This window comes from Talpa europaea, assembly GCF_964194135.1.
Source record: "Talpa europaea genome assembly, chromosome: 10".
Lineage (NCBI taxonomy): Eukaryota > Metazoa > Chordata > Mammalia > Eulipotyphla > Talpidae > Talpa > Talpa europaea.
The window spans coordinates 41,843,795-41,857,550 of NC_140077.1; the positions used below are offsets into that span (position 1 = coordinate 41,843,795).

A 13,756-nucleotide genomic window follows, 5' to 3' on the forward strand; every position below is an offset into this window, starting at 1 on the left:
TTCAGGTACCTGATTAAAAGGAGCTATTTAGTTGATTTGTGCTTATTTTCATCCAGAATTCAATTAAAATTCTTCCAGCTGAACTAGAGCTATCCAATTCTTAAACCAGAGTAAAAGGTGGCAGTAAAAGTAGGAATAGCAAGTGAAAGAATGTGTTTATTTCAGCCTTTGTGGGTTGTGTGGGTCAAATTTCTCACTGTGGCTTAAATGGGGACATGTTTTAAGAGGCATCACCCACAGTAGAGGCTTAAAGTGCAGGTTAAAGGGCTAAGGCTCTAGAGTTAGCTAGCTTGGGTTTGAATCTCAATTTTCTTTTTCTTTTCTTCCAGCTTTATCACTCTCAATTTAAAACCCTTCTTCTTTACCCCTGCAAGTGAAACATTTGAAATCTCAGGTTCAAGTATAAAATGGGGCTTAATAATAGTATCTGCTTTTTTGGGATTGTGAGGATGCAATGCATGTAATTCCCAGTATAGTGCCAGTCACACATGCTTACTCAGTAAGTGTTGACTGTTATTATTTTTATTTTATTAGTGTTATTATTAATACCAAATATGTATTGTTTACCTTGACCTTTTAATTTATAACTATATTGGCATTAGGTAATTTTGTTTTAAAAATCTATTACAATACATTTGAGTTCATGCAAATTTAAGTTGACATGGTAAAAACCACCTAAGTCAAGTCCAATGTTACCGGGCAGGGAGAGGGGCAGCCCAGATTCCGCAAACCTGCGTATTCTAAATGGGTTCTGCCATCCGCCCCATCAACATAAATCATGAGACTTTAATGGGAAGGAACTTTAATACAACTAGGAAACAATACAGGAAAGGCAAAGAATCTAGTTTCTAAATCAAGCACCCAAAGTTACCCGTCACCTCGTGGGTAAAACTCCATCCAAATGGGATTGGCCCAGAGCAAGGCCCCAAAGCCTGCCACAAGTCTGAAGCACCTTCCAGTGGGGACCCACAGAAAAGGGTCAGAAACAACCAGACAAGCCCGGAAGGAAAAGAGCAAAATCAAAATCAAGATAAAAGCCGCCATTGTCACCTCTGCACGGGTCTCACCCACATCTGTGTCACCCAGTCCACGACCAAAAGACAAGCACAGTTTCTTCATGTGTCTCTAGGCTCCATGTGCCTCCTCCAGGGCTCCTTCTGGCTCCATCCTGCTTCCTTCCTCAGTCTCCTCTGCAGCTTCTTCTCTCCCTGCTCATCTCCACCCTCCCTTGGGTGGGGCAGGGAACCTGGAACCTCCCCCTTTCCTGGGGACCACCCTGTTACACAAACACAGATTACAAATGGTAAAAAATATATTTGCATTTCCTCACACAAAGGACTACTTCCATAATACATAGAGCACTAGTAATCAAAAAACAAAACAAAACAAAAAAAAAAAGTTGTAAAGCTTTTTATGGTGATAAACCTTTACTTAACTGCAGCAGATTGCATGTCATTAATATATATCCTGAGAGCCTACCAGAAAAACCCTAGATTGGAGAAAGTGGGACACATACAGCTATGATACAGCCACGAGGATGGAAATAGACCTGAAATTTTTTTTTCATTTTTCCCAATAACATGTCTTCCTCAGAAGTGTTCTATACTATCAATGGTACCCTCCTGTTCTCCACTTATCCTCTTATCTGTGATTTCTCTTATCTTTTCCTGTCTCTTTCCCCTTATCTAGAGTCTTTTTCATGTTTCATTAATAGTATTTCACACACACTCCGTCTTTTTTTTTTAAGATTTATTTATTTATTTTATACAAGAACTGGGGTACAGGTCAGAAGTACAGGAAGGTGAGAGAATTCACCAGAGCCAGAGCGGGGAGCAGAACAGGCAAACGGACCGAAGACACTTCTGAGGGGAGCAGCAGGTAAGGCAGGAAAGGTCTGCTGCACCATGTGGGGTTCTCCCTGGCCGGAGGAGAATCGAACCGGCGCTGCAGAGGTTTGGACAGCTTTGCAGCGTGGCATTCAACTGCTGCGCCACCGAGGAGTCCCTACTCCAGTCTTTCTTTACAAGCCTACTAACTATTTTAGTAAAGAGACATTCAAAATAGGGCCTCACCTGGTGGCGCAGCGGTTGAGCGCTGGGTTGTGAAGCTGCCCGCAGCCTCTGCAGCGCCGGTTCAATCCCCAGCCTGATCACCTGGCAAGGGTCCCACATGGCGCACAGACCTCTCCTGCCGCCAGCTGCTCCTCTCAGCAGTGTACTTCTATCCTTCTGCCTATTCTGCTCCCTGCTCTGGATCTGGTGAATTCTCTTACCCTCCCGTACTTCTGATTGTACCCAGTGCTTGTATAAATAAATGAATCTAAAAAAAAAAAAAAAGAGAGAGAGAGACATTCAATATCTCTCTTGTGACTAAACTGCTACCCTGGTCTCCTTTTCTTCTTTTACTCTGATCAACACAATATACCACACTAAGATTACTTTTCTTAAAACATGGTTGGGTCACCTAGAAGCCTTCAGTGGCTCCTCAGCGCCTAAAATGAAGTCTAATCTCTGAACCTGATCCCTAGTACCCTTTTATTCTGATCTGTCTCCCTTAGGTCTCTAGCTTCAGTCTTTCTCATAGCTGTTTTTTTAGGAACCCTCCAAACATCTAACCTGTTGTTCTCTGGCCCACCACACCCACTTCTGCCTTCTGGTTATGGTCTTTTCTTTCCTCTTCTCTAGCTCCTATTCTTTTTTTTTTTTTAAGATTTACTTTAATTATGCACATAAAAACTGGGGTGTAGGCCAGAGATGCAGGAGGTGAGAGGATTCACCAGAGACAGAATGGGGAGTGGATCAGGTGAATCTACTGAAATGCACTGCTGAGGGGAGCAGTGGACAAGACAGGAGAGGTCTGCTGCACCATGTGGGTTAGCTCCCTGGCTGGGGATGGCTGGCAATAGCTTGATAGTGCTGAGACTTAAACCCTTGCTCTACCAGGGAGGCCCCGCTAGATCCTATTCTTGCCATGAAGCCCACCTAAGTTCCAATTTCCTCCAGAGGGCTTTCCTAAGTAGCTTGGCCCTCAGCAGCCATTGTTTTCTTAATGCATTTATCATTTGTACCTCTCCTCTCACACTTAACATTTGCTGCCTGTATTGTCTTAGATAAACTTTTTAATTGATGTAGAATATACCTGCAGAAAGGTGCACAGATCACAAATTAAACCTTTTAGTAACCTTTTTTTTCTTAAGATTTATTTATTTATGCATACAAGAGCTGGGGTATAGGCCAGAGGTGTGGGGCCAGTGGTGGGGATATGTGTGTGAGAGGATTCACCAGAGACAGAGTGGGGAGCAGCACAGGCAGATTGACGGAAATACACTGCTGAGGGGAGCATTGGGAGAGACAGGAGAGGTCTGCTGCACCATGTGGGTCAGCTTTCTGGCTGGGGATTGAACATGTGCTGCAGTTACTTCTTCACAGTGCTGAGACTTAATGTTTTGCGCCACCAGGGAGGCCTCATTTTTCAGTAACTTTCCATAGATTGAACATACCCTTGTCATTGACATTCCTCTCTTATACATGCTCTGTCTCCCTAACTAGAAGATGGTAAGTAGCTGGGAGACAGAGTCACAACATGGCCTCTTCGTATGAACATTTGTAACATCAGTTGCTCAGTGACATTCCATATCAGAAATTTGAGCTAAGAAAAGAATCTTGGCTTTGATAAATAAGCACACAGAAATGTGACTGAGTACATGAAATTTCAATTACTACAATTGAGATATGATTAAAAATAATATAATTTTGGTAAGTCTTATTTAAGGATTCCTAGGTGGTGACCAATAAATAACAGTTTTAAATCTAAAGTATATGTCATAGGGGTCTTCCTGGTGGCGCAGGCAGTTGAATGCAGTGCTGTGAAGCTGTTCACAGCCTCTGCAGCGTGGGTTCAGTTCCCGCTGGCCGCAGGGCAACCCACATAGCACAGCAGACCTCTCCTGTCTCGCCCACTGTTCCTCTCAGCAGTGAATTTAGTCAGTCTGCCTGTTCTGTTCCCCGCTCTGTCTCTGGTGAATCCTCATACCCCCACACCTCTGACCTGTACCCCAGTTCTTATATGTATAAATAAATAAATTTTTTAAAAAATAATGTATATGTCATAGTTTTCTCTTCACAGACATAAGATACACAGACATCTACAACATTTCATTGACATTCATTTCAACAATAATGTTTTGTTGTCATTTTACCCAACAAATATTTATTGATCATATGCAGTCTACTAGATATAGTTACAGCATACAGTATGATTCATCTGTGAATAACGTAAAAGAGCCTTTCTCTTTAGAGCTTTTATTTTAATGAGCTACTAGAAATAGTTGATAGATCTTTTTAAAAGGTTGCGACTAAATATATAATAATGATAAAGCCATAAGTTGAGTGAAAAGTCACTAAATCATCATAAGCATGTAAGAACTTGGAGATAGAAAATCTGAAAGGAAGATTGGCACTATACTAGCTATTTCTGGACAAGAAATCCATCTGATTATGACATTATCAAAAGGGTTGAAAGAAGATGGCAACTTAAAATAAGTACATGGTTAAGGAGAACTAAGAAATGTTAAAAACTTCATAGGAAATATTTAATTTTCAATTTAGTGCTTTATAATTTACAAGGAAGTACTTTAGCTTATTCATTTTATTGGATCTATGCCTATTGTTCTCTTGTACAGTGGGTGGTATTGTCTACCTGTAGTCGCATAGCTCCTGTGTTGGGGGGCGTGAGTTTAGACTGACTTCAAACACTTTTCCACAGGCTGCTCTTGCCTTGGGGGAACGTGAGGATTTGCATTCAGTCTTCTCTCTTAATTTTTGTAATTACTGCATTGAAATCACATCCTAAATAACTTCATTATCACCATCTTTACTGTTTACTTTAAACCTACAGCATGGGAATCTCCCTGGCAATCATGTCAGCTGGAGGTTATCCATAGAAGGCAAAGTGAAGTCAGAGCTACATTACTTTCCAGCTTTTAGCTGTGTCATCTCCATTGTATGGACACATAAGCGCAAAGAGTAGAGGCCCCATAGGCTGCAGATTCTTAAAAAGTACTTGTTGAAAGTATTATGAGTTCCCCTTTAGTTTTATTTTGTCTAGTCTTTTATTGCCCCTTTATGTCATTTTTGTACTTAGAAGGCTTCAGTTTGCAAAGCTATAAATCTGTCAGTCTCATTCACATGGCTTTTACTTCAAATTAAGGTTCAACAGGGGATTAACAAAAAACTGTTTCAGACTGTATTTCTTGACACAAAAGGGTAGGTATGGTTTGAACAGGCTGCCAAAGCCAGGAAGAGAAGTTAATTGTGTAAATCAATGTAGGCAAGCTGATCACCTTTCTGAAAGACAAGACAAGGCAGCACGCAACCTCTAAATAGATCTTTGGGGTCAAGTTGGTGTCATGTTGAAGAATCAATATTTACTGGGCTTTATAAAGTTAGCTTTTAATGAACCCCAGGCATTTTGCTAGACCATCAATTGCAGGAAGAGGAACCGTGACAGTGACTGAAGTCCCCAGTCCGTGGACATTGTATAAAAATAGATTGTCACTTGCTAATGTACAAAAGCCTTACCTCTTAGTGTCTACTAAAACACTGTTGGGTACACATATTGAAACACTTGGAGTTTACTGACATTGTAAGAAAGAGCAACTCTTGCATCTTAACAGGAGGTGAACCTTTTGCTCATTAACATCCCTTATCTAAGCAATGTGGCTCAATTTTTCTTGGGATGAATTCTGATATCATTTTGAATTCCTCTTTATAAATGTACTAATCAAAAGAGCAGATCCTTCTCAGAGTATGGCTCACCCCTCCCTTTGACACACTTGAAAGCTTTTAAAGTGAAGAATTGCAGTAAAGAGCATTTACTTTAAGATACTGGCTAGTATCCAAGTCTAATAAAAGGTTTTTGATAAATATTGTCATTTGCACTTGTTATATGATCCAGTAGAAGTGTTCCTCTGTGCATGTGTATAAGTGTTCTGTATTCTTCCCTGGGTTGTCAGTATCACCTGTAGGTCAGGAATTTTATTTTCTATTTATTTTAGTCAGTGCTTCTACTAAATGTTGTTGACTAAGTAGAGGAATGTATACTATACTGACTGAACAAAACTGGGATCATACATGGTCAGTAACTGAAAATGAGGACCAGTGAGTCAGGGTGTGATCCCAGGATGTTTGTTACAAGTTCTTGGTAATATCTGCTCAATTGACACAATTTGGAATTTTCTTCTCAGACTTTTTTCTCTAGTACAGTTTATCAAAGGAGGCTTTAAAATCAGTCAGAGAGAAGAGCTGCTGTTCTTTTCTCACTCCCACTCCCATCCCTTCTGTCCAGAATCATTCCTCAGAATAAATACTGAACGCGAAAAACATGGGAGGCTTGTTGAGATTATTGTGGTGTTTTCATAGAGAATCTGATGCTTAATATTTTTTACTTTTATTGGATACTTATTCTGGATTTTTTTTTTCTTTTCAGCAATTTGAGAACTTCTACTTTGGTACCCTAAAGCTCAATTCAATTCACATCTCTCAAAGGTTCACAGTAGACAGCTTTGGAAACTATGCCTCCTGTGGACATGTTGACTTCTCCTGAGGTGGATCCTGAGAAGCCCTAGGAATTGAACATCCTCACACACTGCTGAGGAAAAGCATCTTTGTTTTAACTGTCAAGAAGGGTTGTGGAGATTTGGGTGATGCCTTTTCTGGGAGGTTCCCTATGGATACTGTGACCTCTAAAGATTGTCTACAGTCATCAGACTCTCAACCAAGATGGTTATAGCACGGAACTTGTATCTTGGCTTGCTCCTTTTTCACAGGGACTACCTTTCTTCTTGAAATTCTTCTGTGGAATGTACTTCTAAGACCCATTTGAACTCAGATCTGTGTTATTTCTCATATACATACTGATTTTGTCCTTGTCATTAAATTCTATATATACTTTAAAGGAAAGTTAAAGACATGGTTATATTAAATCCTCTGCCTAGATCAGATATCTATAATTATCTTTTTCCCTTGTACCCTAACTTTTAATCACTACCTGGAATTTCTTCTTTATTGTGGCAAAAACCACATAATATAAAATTTATCATCTTAACCATTTTAAAGGGTACAGTTCAGTAGTGTTAAGTATATTCATGTTGTTGTGAAACATCTCCAGAATTTTTTCCTCTTTCAGATCTGAGACTTTATACCCAGTAAACAACTCCCCATTTCTTCCCTTCCCTGGCAACCTTTCTATTTTCTTTCTATCAATTGGTTATAAATTTGATATTCTTTTACTACTTCTTATAAGAGGAATCATACCATATTTGTCTTTTTGTACAGACTGCCTTTTCTACTTAGCATAATATCCTTAAGATTTATCTATGTTGTAGCATGTGACAGAAATTCCTTCCTTTTTAAGACTGAATGATATTCCATTTAATGTATGTGCCATATTTTGTTTAGCCATTTATCTGTCAGTAGACACCTGGGTTCCTTTGACCTCTTGGATTATATGACTATTTCTCTATAAACATGAGTGTACAAATAACTCTTTGAGACCCTGCATCAATTTCTTTACTATTCAGAATTTTATCTTTAGCAAAATGACCTTTAGGGTATTTACTTTGTCCTATACTTTTGTCCTTTTTCTTCTGAAATTGGTACCTTTGTATGTTTGCTAGATTTTGGTTCCTTCACCCTACCCTGACCCTCACCTGTCAACATCCCTGATGGAGGTGGAGAATGTAGTCCATTGCTGTTTGAACAGTAGAAATGGTGATGATATCAGCAGGACTGTGCAGAGTTCCCTCAGAGAACACCAGCACCAGAAGGTACTCCTTCCCGGAGGTGGAGCAGCAAAGGGAGTGCTCCCAGCGCACCTTCATTCCTACCTCAGACCTGGCACATGCTCCTCTGGGGAGTTCTAGCCTTGCTATGGCCTCTTGTCTCCCCTTCCTTACAACCTCCCTCCCTCATGTCTTCTCTCTCTTTCCTTCATTTCTTATTCTTGAGTCCTAGTTTCTGTTTGAGAAGTCTGATTTGAACACTGTTAAGGTGACTACCTTGTGAGAGTTATGCTATGTGAGAGATATTTCCGTATCATTGTGACTGCACAAGTCATTTGTGAATAAACGAATTGTCTGAAGTAACTTTTTCTTTCAGCACCCAACAGTTTAAGATTGACCCCTTCCTTAGTGTGTGCCAGCATGCAGTGTTGTCATCATTTATTCACTGGCATAGCTCCATCAAATGTACTGGTGCCTGCAGGGTTGCTTTTTCCCAAAAAACTTTCTGCTTAGTAACATTCGTTTTTGATTTAAGTTGAGATTTTACCTCATTCACTTCTGATTGTTAGATGGCACATGGGCATGAGTGCTCCTAGAGATATTACTGAGTAGTAGTCAGCTGTGAGTTTTGTGTCCTCAAGACATCTTGGTGCTACTTCTCTCTTACTGGTTTCTTTCTGAAAACTGTCATTGGGTAAACTTGACCAGGAAGAAAGACACCGTCTTTTGGGTATCAGGGGTTATGGCTTATGTTTTTAGTAAATTTTTACAAAGTGTCGGGCCTCCCTGGTGGTACAAGGGGTTAAGATGCAACCTATGAACTTGTTTGCAGCCACTGTAGCACGAGTTCGATCCTCGGCCAGGGAGCTACCCACATGGCGCAGCAGACCTCTCCTGTCTCGCCCGCTGCTTCCCTCAGCTAGTCTGCCTCTTCTGTTCCTCACTCTGTCTCTGGTAAATCCTCTTACCTATCCCCACCTCTGGCCTGTACCCTAGTACTTACTTGTATGCATAAATAAATAAATCTTTAAAAAAATTGTTTTACAAAGTGTCATCTATGGAAAATTTAACTTACATATCAACACTAAATTCTTAATAGATTTGGAAATTTTGTCATTTAGAAGTTAGAGCTAACTATGAATTTCAGTAACTATGCATTTATTTGTAGTGTTAAGTAATTTTTCACGATTTAGATGCCTTTTTCACTCTCATGACTGTTCAGTGGGTTTTTCCAGAGACTGCATGACATGGTGAAATTACCATTCTGATGGTTAATGGAGCTTGTGCTTCTGTATTTTTAAGTGTGATCTAGAATTTTTTTAAGTTGGAAGGTATTGGTAGAATTGGAAAGCATTTCAGTTTATCTTCAAAAAATTTTCTTTCCAGAAGTCTGTAGACAGTTTTTTTAGATAGTGTAGCTCTAAAGAAAATACAGTTTTAACTGCTGTTGTGGTAGTTGGAGTAGCAAGTAGTTTTGATTTAGAACTTTTATGAAAGAGCAACATTTGGTAGAGAGTAAATACTTTTTGATGGAACTAAAAGAATTTTTAAAGATTTAGGGTCCCTTCTTACCAAATTGTAATGGGGTAAATATTAGAGAATTTGCTATTGCATTTATAGTCGAATCTCCCTTAATATTGCCACTTTGCTTTTGAGACACTGACTTATTCCTCAATTCTTTTAAGAGGAGGAGAGGGGGTAAAAATCTTGTTACAAGTGATCTGTTGTTCTACAAGAACTTTGTTATGAAGAATAATTTTTAGTTTCTGGAGTGAGCACAATGAGTTATCCTCAAATGAACTTTATACCTATAGTAGAGACAAGATAAATGTTACTTATAATGGTTATTTTTTAAGTTGCCCCAGAGTTTACTAAATTGGACTTTCGTGGAAATCCAGCTTCATAATGACACAAATCTGGGTTCAGGTTTGCTCTTGCACTGTGCCCTTTCCTGGAACTAAAGGGAATCTGATAAGCACCAGAGGTGTGTTGAGTTGTAGAGCACCTCTCAGAATACACCTTGAGGTCTACAGGGAGCCTGAATATCAAGAACCAAGTGTGTCATAGGTGAAAAACAGGACTATTGTCCTTGTTTTTATTTAATTTTTAAAAAAGATTTATTTATTTATGCATACAAGAACTGGGGTACAGGCCAGAGGTGTGGGGCTGAGAGAATTCACTAGAGACAGAGTGGGGAGCAGAACAGGCAGATTGACTGAAATACACTGCTGAGTGGAGCAGTGGGTGAGTCAGGAGAAGTCTACAGTACCATGTGGGTAGCTCCCTGCCCGGGATTGAACTAGTGCTGCAGTGACTGCAGATAGTTTCACAGTGCTGAGACTTTAACCCCTGTGCCATCAAGGAGGCCCTGTCCTTGTTTTTATGAACAGCTTTTTGTTGTTAATATGTTCTTTTTTAAAAAATTCACTTTATGAAATATCATCAAGCTATATACCTTATGCCATTTTCAGTGTGTTATACTTCAATTTAAATATTCATTTAAGGGCTTCCCTGGTGGCTCAGTGGTTGAGCGCTGGGCTGTGAAGCTGCCCGCAGCCTCTGCAGCGCCAGTTCTATCCCCGGCTTCCAGGCGAGGGTCCCACATGGCGCGCAGACCTCTCCTGCCGCCCGCTGCTCCCCTCAGCAGTGTACTTCAGTCCTTCTGCCTGCTCTGCTCCTCGCTCTGGCTCTGGTGAATTCTCTCACCCTCCCGCACTTCTAACTGTACCCAGTGCCTGCATAAATAAATAAATCTTTAAAAAAAGAAAAAAAATTCATTAAAAAAATAAATTTTATTATCCAGAGATGATTATTCCATGTGCATTTAAGCATATATCATTTAAGTAATTTTTCACAAATAACAACAGCTAATACTAGTGGAATGCTCAAATTTGTTATTTGTATATTCACTTAGACCCACTTAAATTGCTATTACCATTATTCTCATTTTACAAAGTGAGGCTCACCCAAGTTAAAAAAATTGCCTGATGTCACAAAGCTTGTACCAGCAGTTAATAAAATGTGGTATAGACCCCTGGAAATCCCTGAGAACCTTTTAAAGTCCATACTATTTTTATAAAAACACTAAGATATTACTTGCCTTTTTCAACTCTCATTTTATCGTAAGTATACAGTGGAGTTTCTAGAGGGGACATGACATGGTGACATCATCATCTGATGGTTAATGGAATATCTCTATATTTTGTGCTTTCTAGAATTGCATAAGTTTAAGGTAGTTTTAGGATGTGAATACATGATCTTAGTGAGTAGTTCAGTTTGCTTCTAATTCTTCTGTGCTCTTATTAGCTATTTTCAATTATACCTGCTAATTATACTAGCTATTTTCAATTATACCAGTCTATACAGTTACAGACTGTGTGCCTCCCAGGAACTCACATGTTGAAGTTCTAACCCTCTAGTATCTCAGATTAGGTTGAATTTAGAGATAGGGGCTTTAAAGAGGTGATTATGCTAAAATGAGGTAGAGGGTGTCCAAATGGTATCCATATAAAGAAGAGGGAAGCCTGTGTGACACAGTCGGGAGGCCTGCCATCTACAAGCCAGGAAGAGAGACCTCAGGAGAAGCCAAACCTACCAACACCTGAATTTTGGACTTCTAATCTCCGGAACTTTGAGAAAATAATTTTTGTTCTTAAAACCACCCATATGTGATATTTTGTTATGGCAGCCCTCACAAATTAAACTATTTGCTATATTTGCAAAAGTGTAAAACAATGGCACTATTACTAATGGGGGGGTGATTGTAACATTTTTCTTTTATAATTTTCAATATGTAATGGGTTCATTGTTATTTTAAAATTTAATTCTTATATTAAAAGTATCTTAGTTTTTAGGTTTACAGCAAAATTGAGAAGAAAGGCTAGTTTTATTTTAAAGTATAGTGAATTTTCTATCTGTCCCACACAGACAAAAGTTCTTTAAGGTCCTTAATTTAAGGTCCTTAGCTTTTTATTGGAAAGGATTCCTGAGGCCAGAACGTTTGAGAACTGCTGTATTATTATGCATCCTTCCAAATGGGATCATGTTATGTAGCTTCTGTGATAAGCTTTTCTCGCTCAGCAATATGGGCTAAATTATATTGGTTGTCAACAGATACAGATCTATATCATTTTTATGTCCACACAATGGGCTGTTATATCTGTATGTTGTAATTTAACTTGGTGGTCCCTGACCACCAGACATGGAGTTGATTTCCAGGTTTGGCTATTATATACTTGCTCTTAGCCAAAAGGCCTAGAAGTGATCCAGGTTTGGCTATTACAAACAATTCTGAATACACATCCTTGTGCATTTGTCTTTTTATGTTTGTGAGGTCATCTAGAAATGAGATTAAAAGTTTAAAGATGTGGTTAAATTTAAGAGTCTCTTTTGGAAACTAAGTGTCCTTCATTTTATACTGCTAAATATTAAATATTAAGAAATGCGTAAGACGTGTACCATTTAACAAATGTACACAGGAGTTTTTGAAATGGTTGGATTGAAAAGGCTGAACTAATAATTCTCTTGAAATTTGGAAAAATCCTTCTTTATAAACTATAGTCATTGTCCATTTTCTTGTAAGAAAATTGCTACTGTTATAGTCCATTTTCTCTTACCCGTCATCTGGAAATTTGGATTCTACCTTCTAAATTGCTTTGCAATTGGCATAACTAACAGTCTGGGCTGCTGTTGATTTGCTTTGAGCAAATCAGGGTTAATATCTACCCAGTTTGAGGGTGCTACAAAGGCCCATTGGAAGAACTACCCAGGGAGTATAGGAAACATTTTCACTGTCACATTTCTGGAAACAGCTATTGTCTTATTGATCAATAGCTTTCCAGACTTTATTGGGTAGCTTTGGTAATTCTGGAAGGCCAGAGACTTTATAAGATAGTAATGGAATGGGGGAGATATGATGTCTAGGATCTACCTCCTTTGTGTCTTGGAGATACATGATTAGCTTTGCTAAAAGACTAGGACTGAAATGGTATGAAAAGATGGATGGAATGATCTTCAATGATAGCTTAAAATTATGTGAAAAAACTTTTTTTTTTTTTTTTTATTTTGGTGGGGCCCTCGCCGTTGGCCGGGGATCGAACTGGCGCTACAGAGGCTGCGGGTAGCCTCACAGCCCAGTGCTCAACCGCTGTGCCACCAGGGGAGGCCCCAATGTGAAAAAATTTTAGTACATCTCCAGAACAATGACACATCATAGCCTTTTCATCCAAGAACTTAATTTTTTTAAGCATCCCCTACGTACCCGGTATATAATTTTTTAAAAAAGATTTATTTATACATACAAGAACTGGGGTACAGGCCAGAGGTTGGGGGGGGGGTGAAAGGATGCACAAGAGACAGACTGGGGAACAGGACAGGCAGATTGACTGAAATACACTGCTGAGGGAAGCAGTGGGTGAGTCAGGAGAGGTCTGCTTGCCATGTGGGTCTCCTCCCTGGCCACTGGGGATCCAGCTTTTGCTGCAGTGGCTGCTGATAGCTTCATAGGCTGCATCTTAACCCCTTGTGCCACCAGGGAGGCCCCCAGTATATAATTTTATGTGAGTTTCACAGCAACCATCTAAGTTAGGTGGTATTATCATTAGTATACAGATAGAAAATGATTGGTAACTTGCCCAAAAACCCAGCTTGTAAGTGGGATTCCATTTCCAGTCTATGTGACAACTAAGCTGTGCTCTTCTCTCTTGCATCACTGCTATACAACCCAGCAAGCCTGCTGTATTTACTGTGAGATGAAGACATCAATGGCTAGGGCCTCACTGCAGCACCACCTCTAACTGCAAAGGGAAAAAAACACCGGAATGGGAGCTATTGTTTTCTGTTTTCCCAAGGGGACCCCAACCCCAGTCATAGAAACATTTAGAATTCCCAGGCAGGCCAGACTCAGGGTGACTATGAACCTTGTAACTTCTGTTTTTCCCTACTGATAAAGATCTGATTTTCATTACCTTTGATTTT

The 13,756-nt window shown here is 39.5% G+C and overlaps 1 protein-coding gene across 2 annotated transcripts in view; it reads left to right on the forward strand.

Moving 5' to 3' along the window:
• ASCC1 (activating signal cointegrator 1 complex subunit 1) overlaps positions 1 to 6,603 on the forward strand; it is a gene marked incomplete at its 3' end in the record, with an annotated part of 88,747 nt that extends 82,144 nt beyond the window's left edge. For both annotated transcript variants that reach the window (XM_084245892.1, XM_084245893.1), the window contains one exon: positions 6,487 to 6,603. In XM_084245892.1, coding sequence (XP_084102018.1) covers positions 6,487 to 6,603 — 117 coding nt within the window. The remainder of the gene's footprint in view (positions 1 to 6,486) is intronic.
• Between the last annotated feature and the right edge of the window lie 7,153 nt (positions 6,604 to 13,756).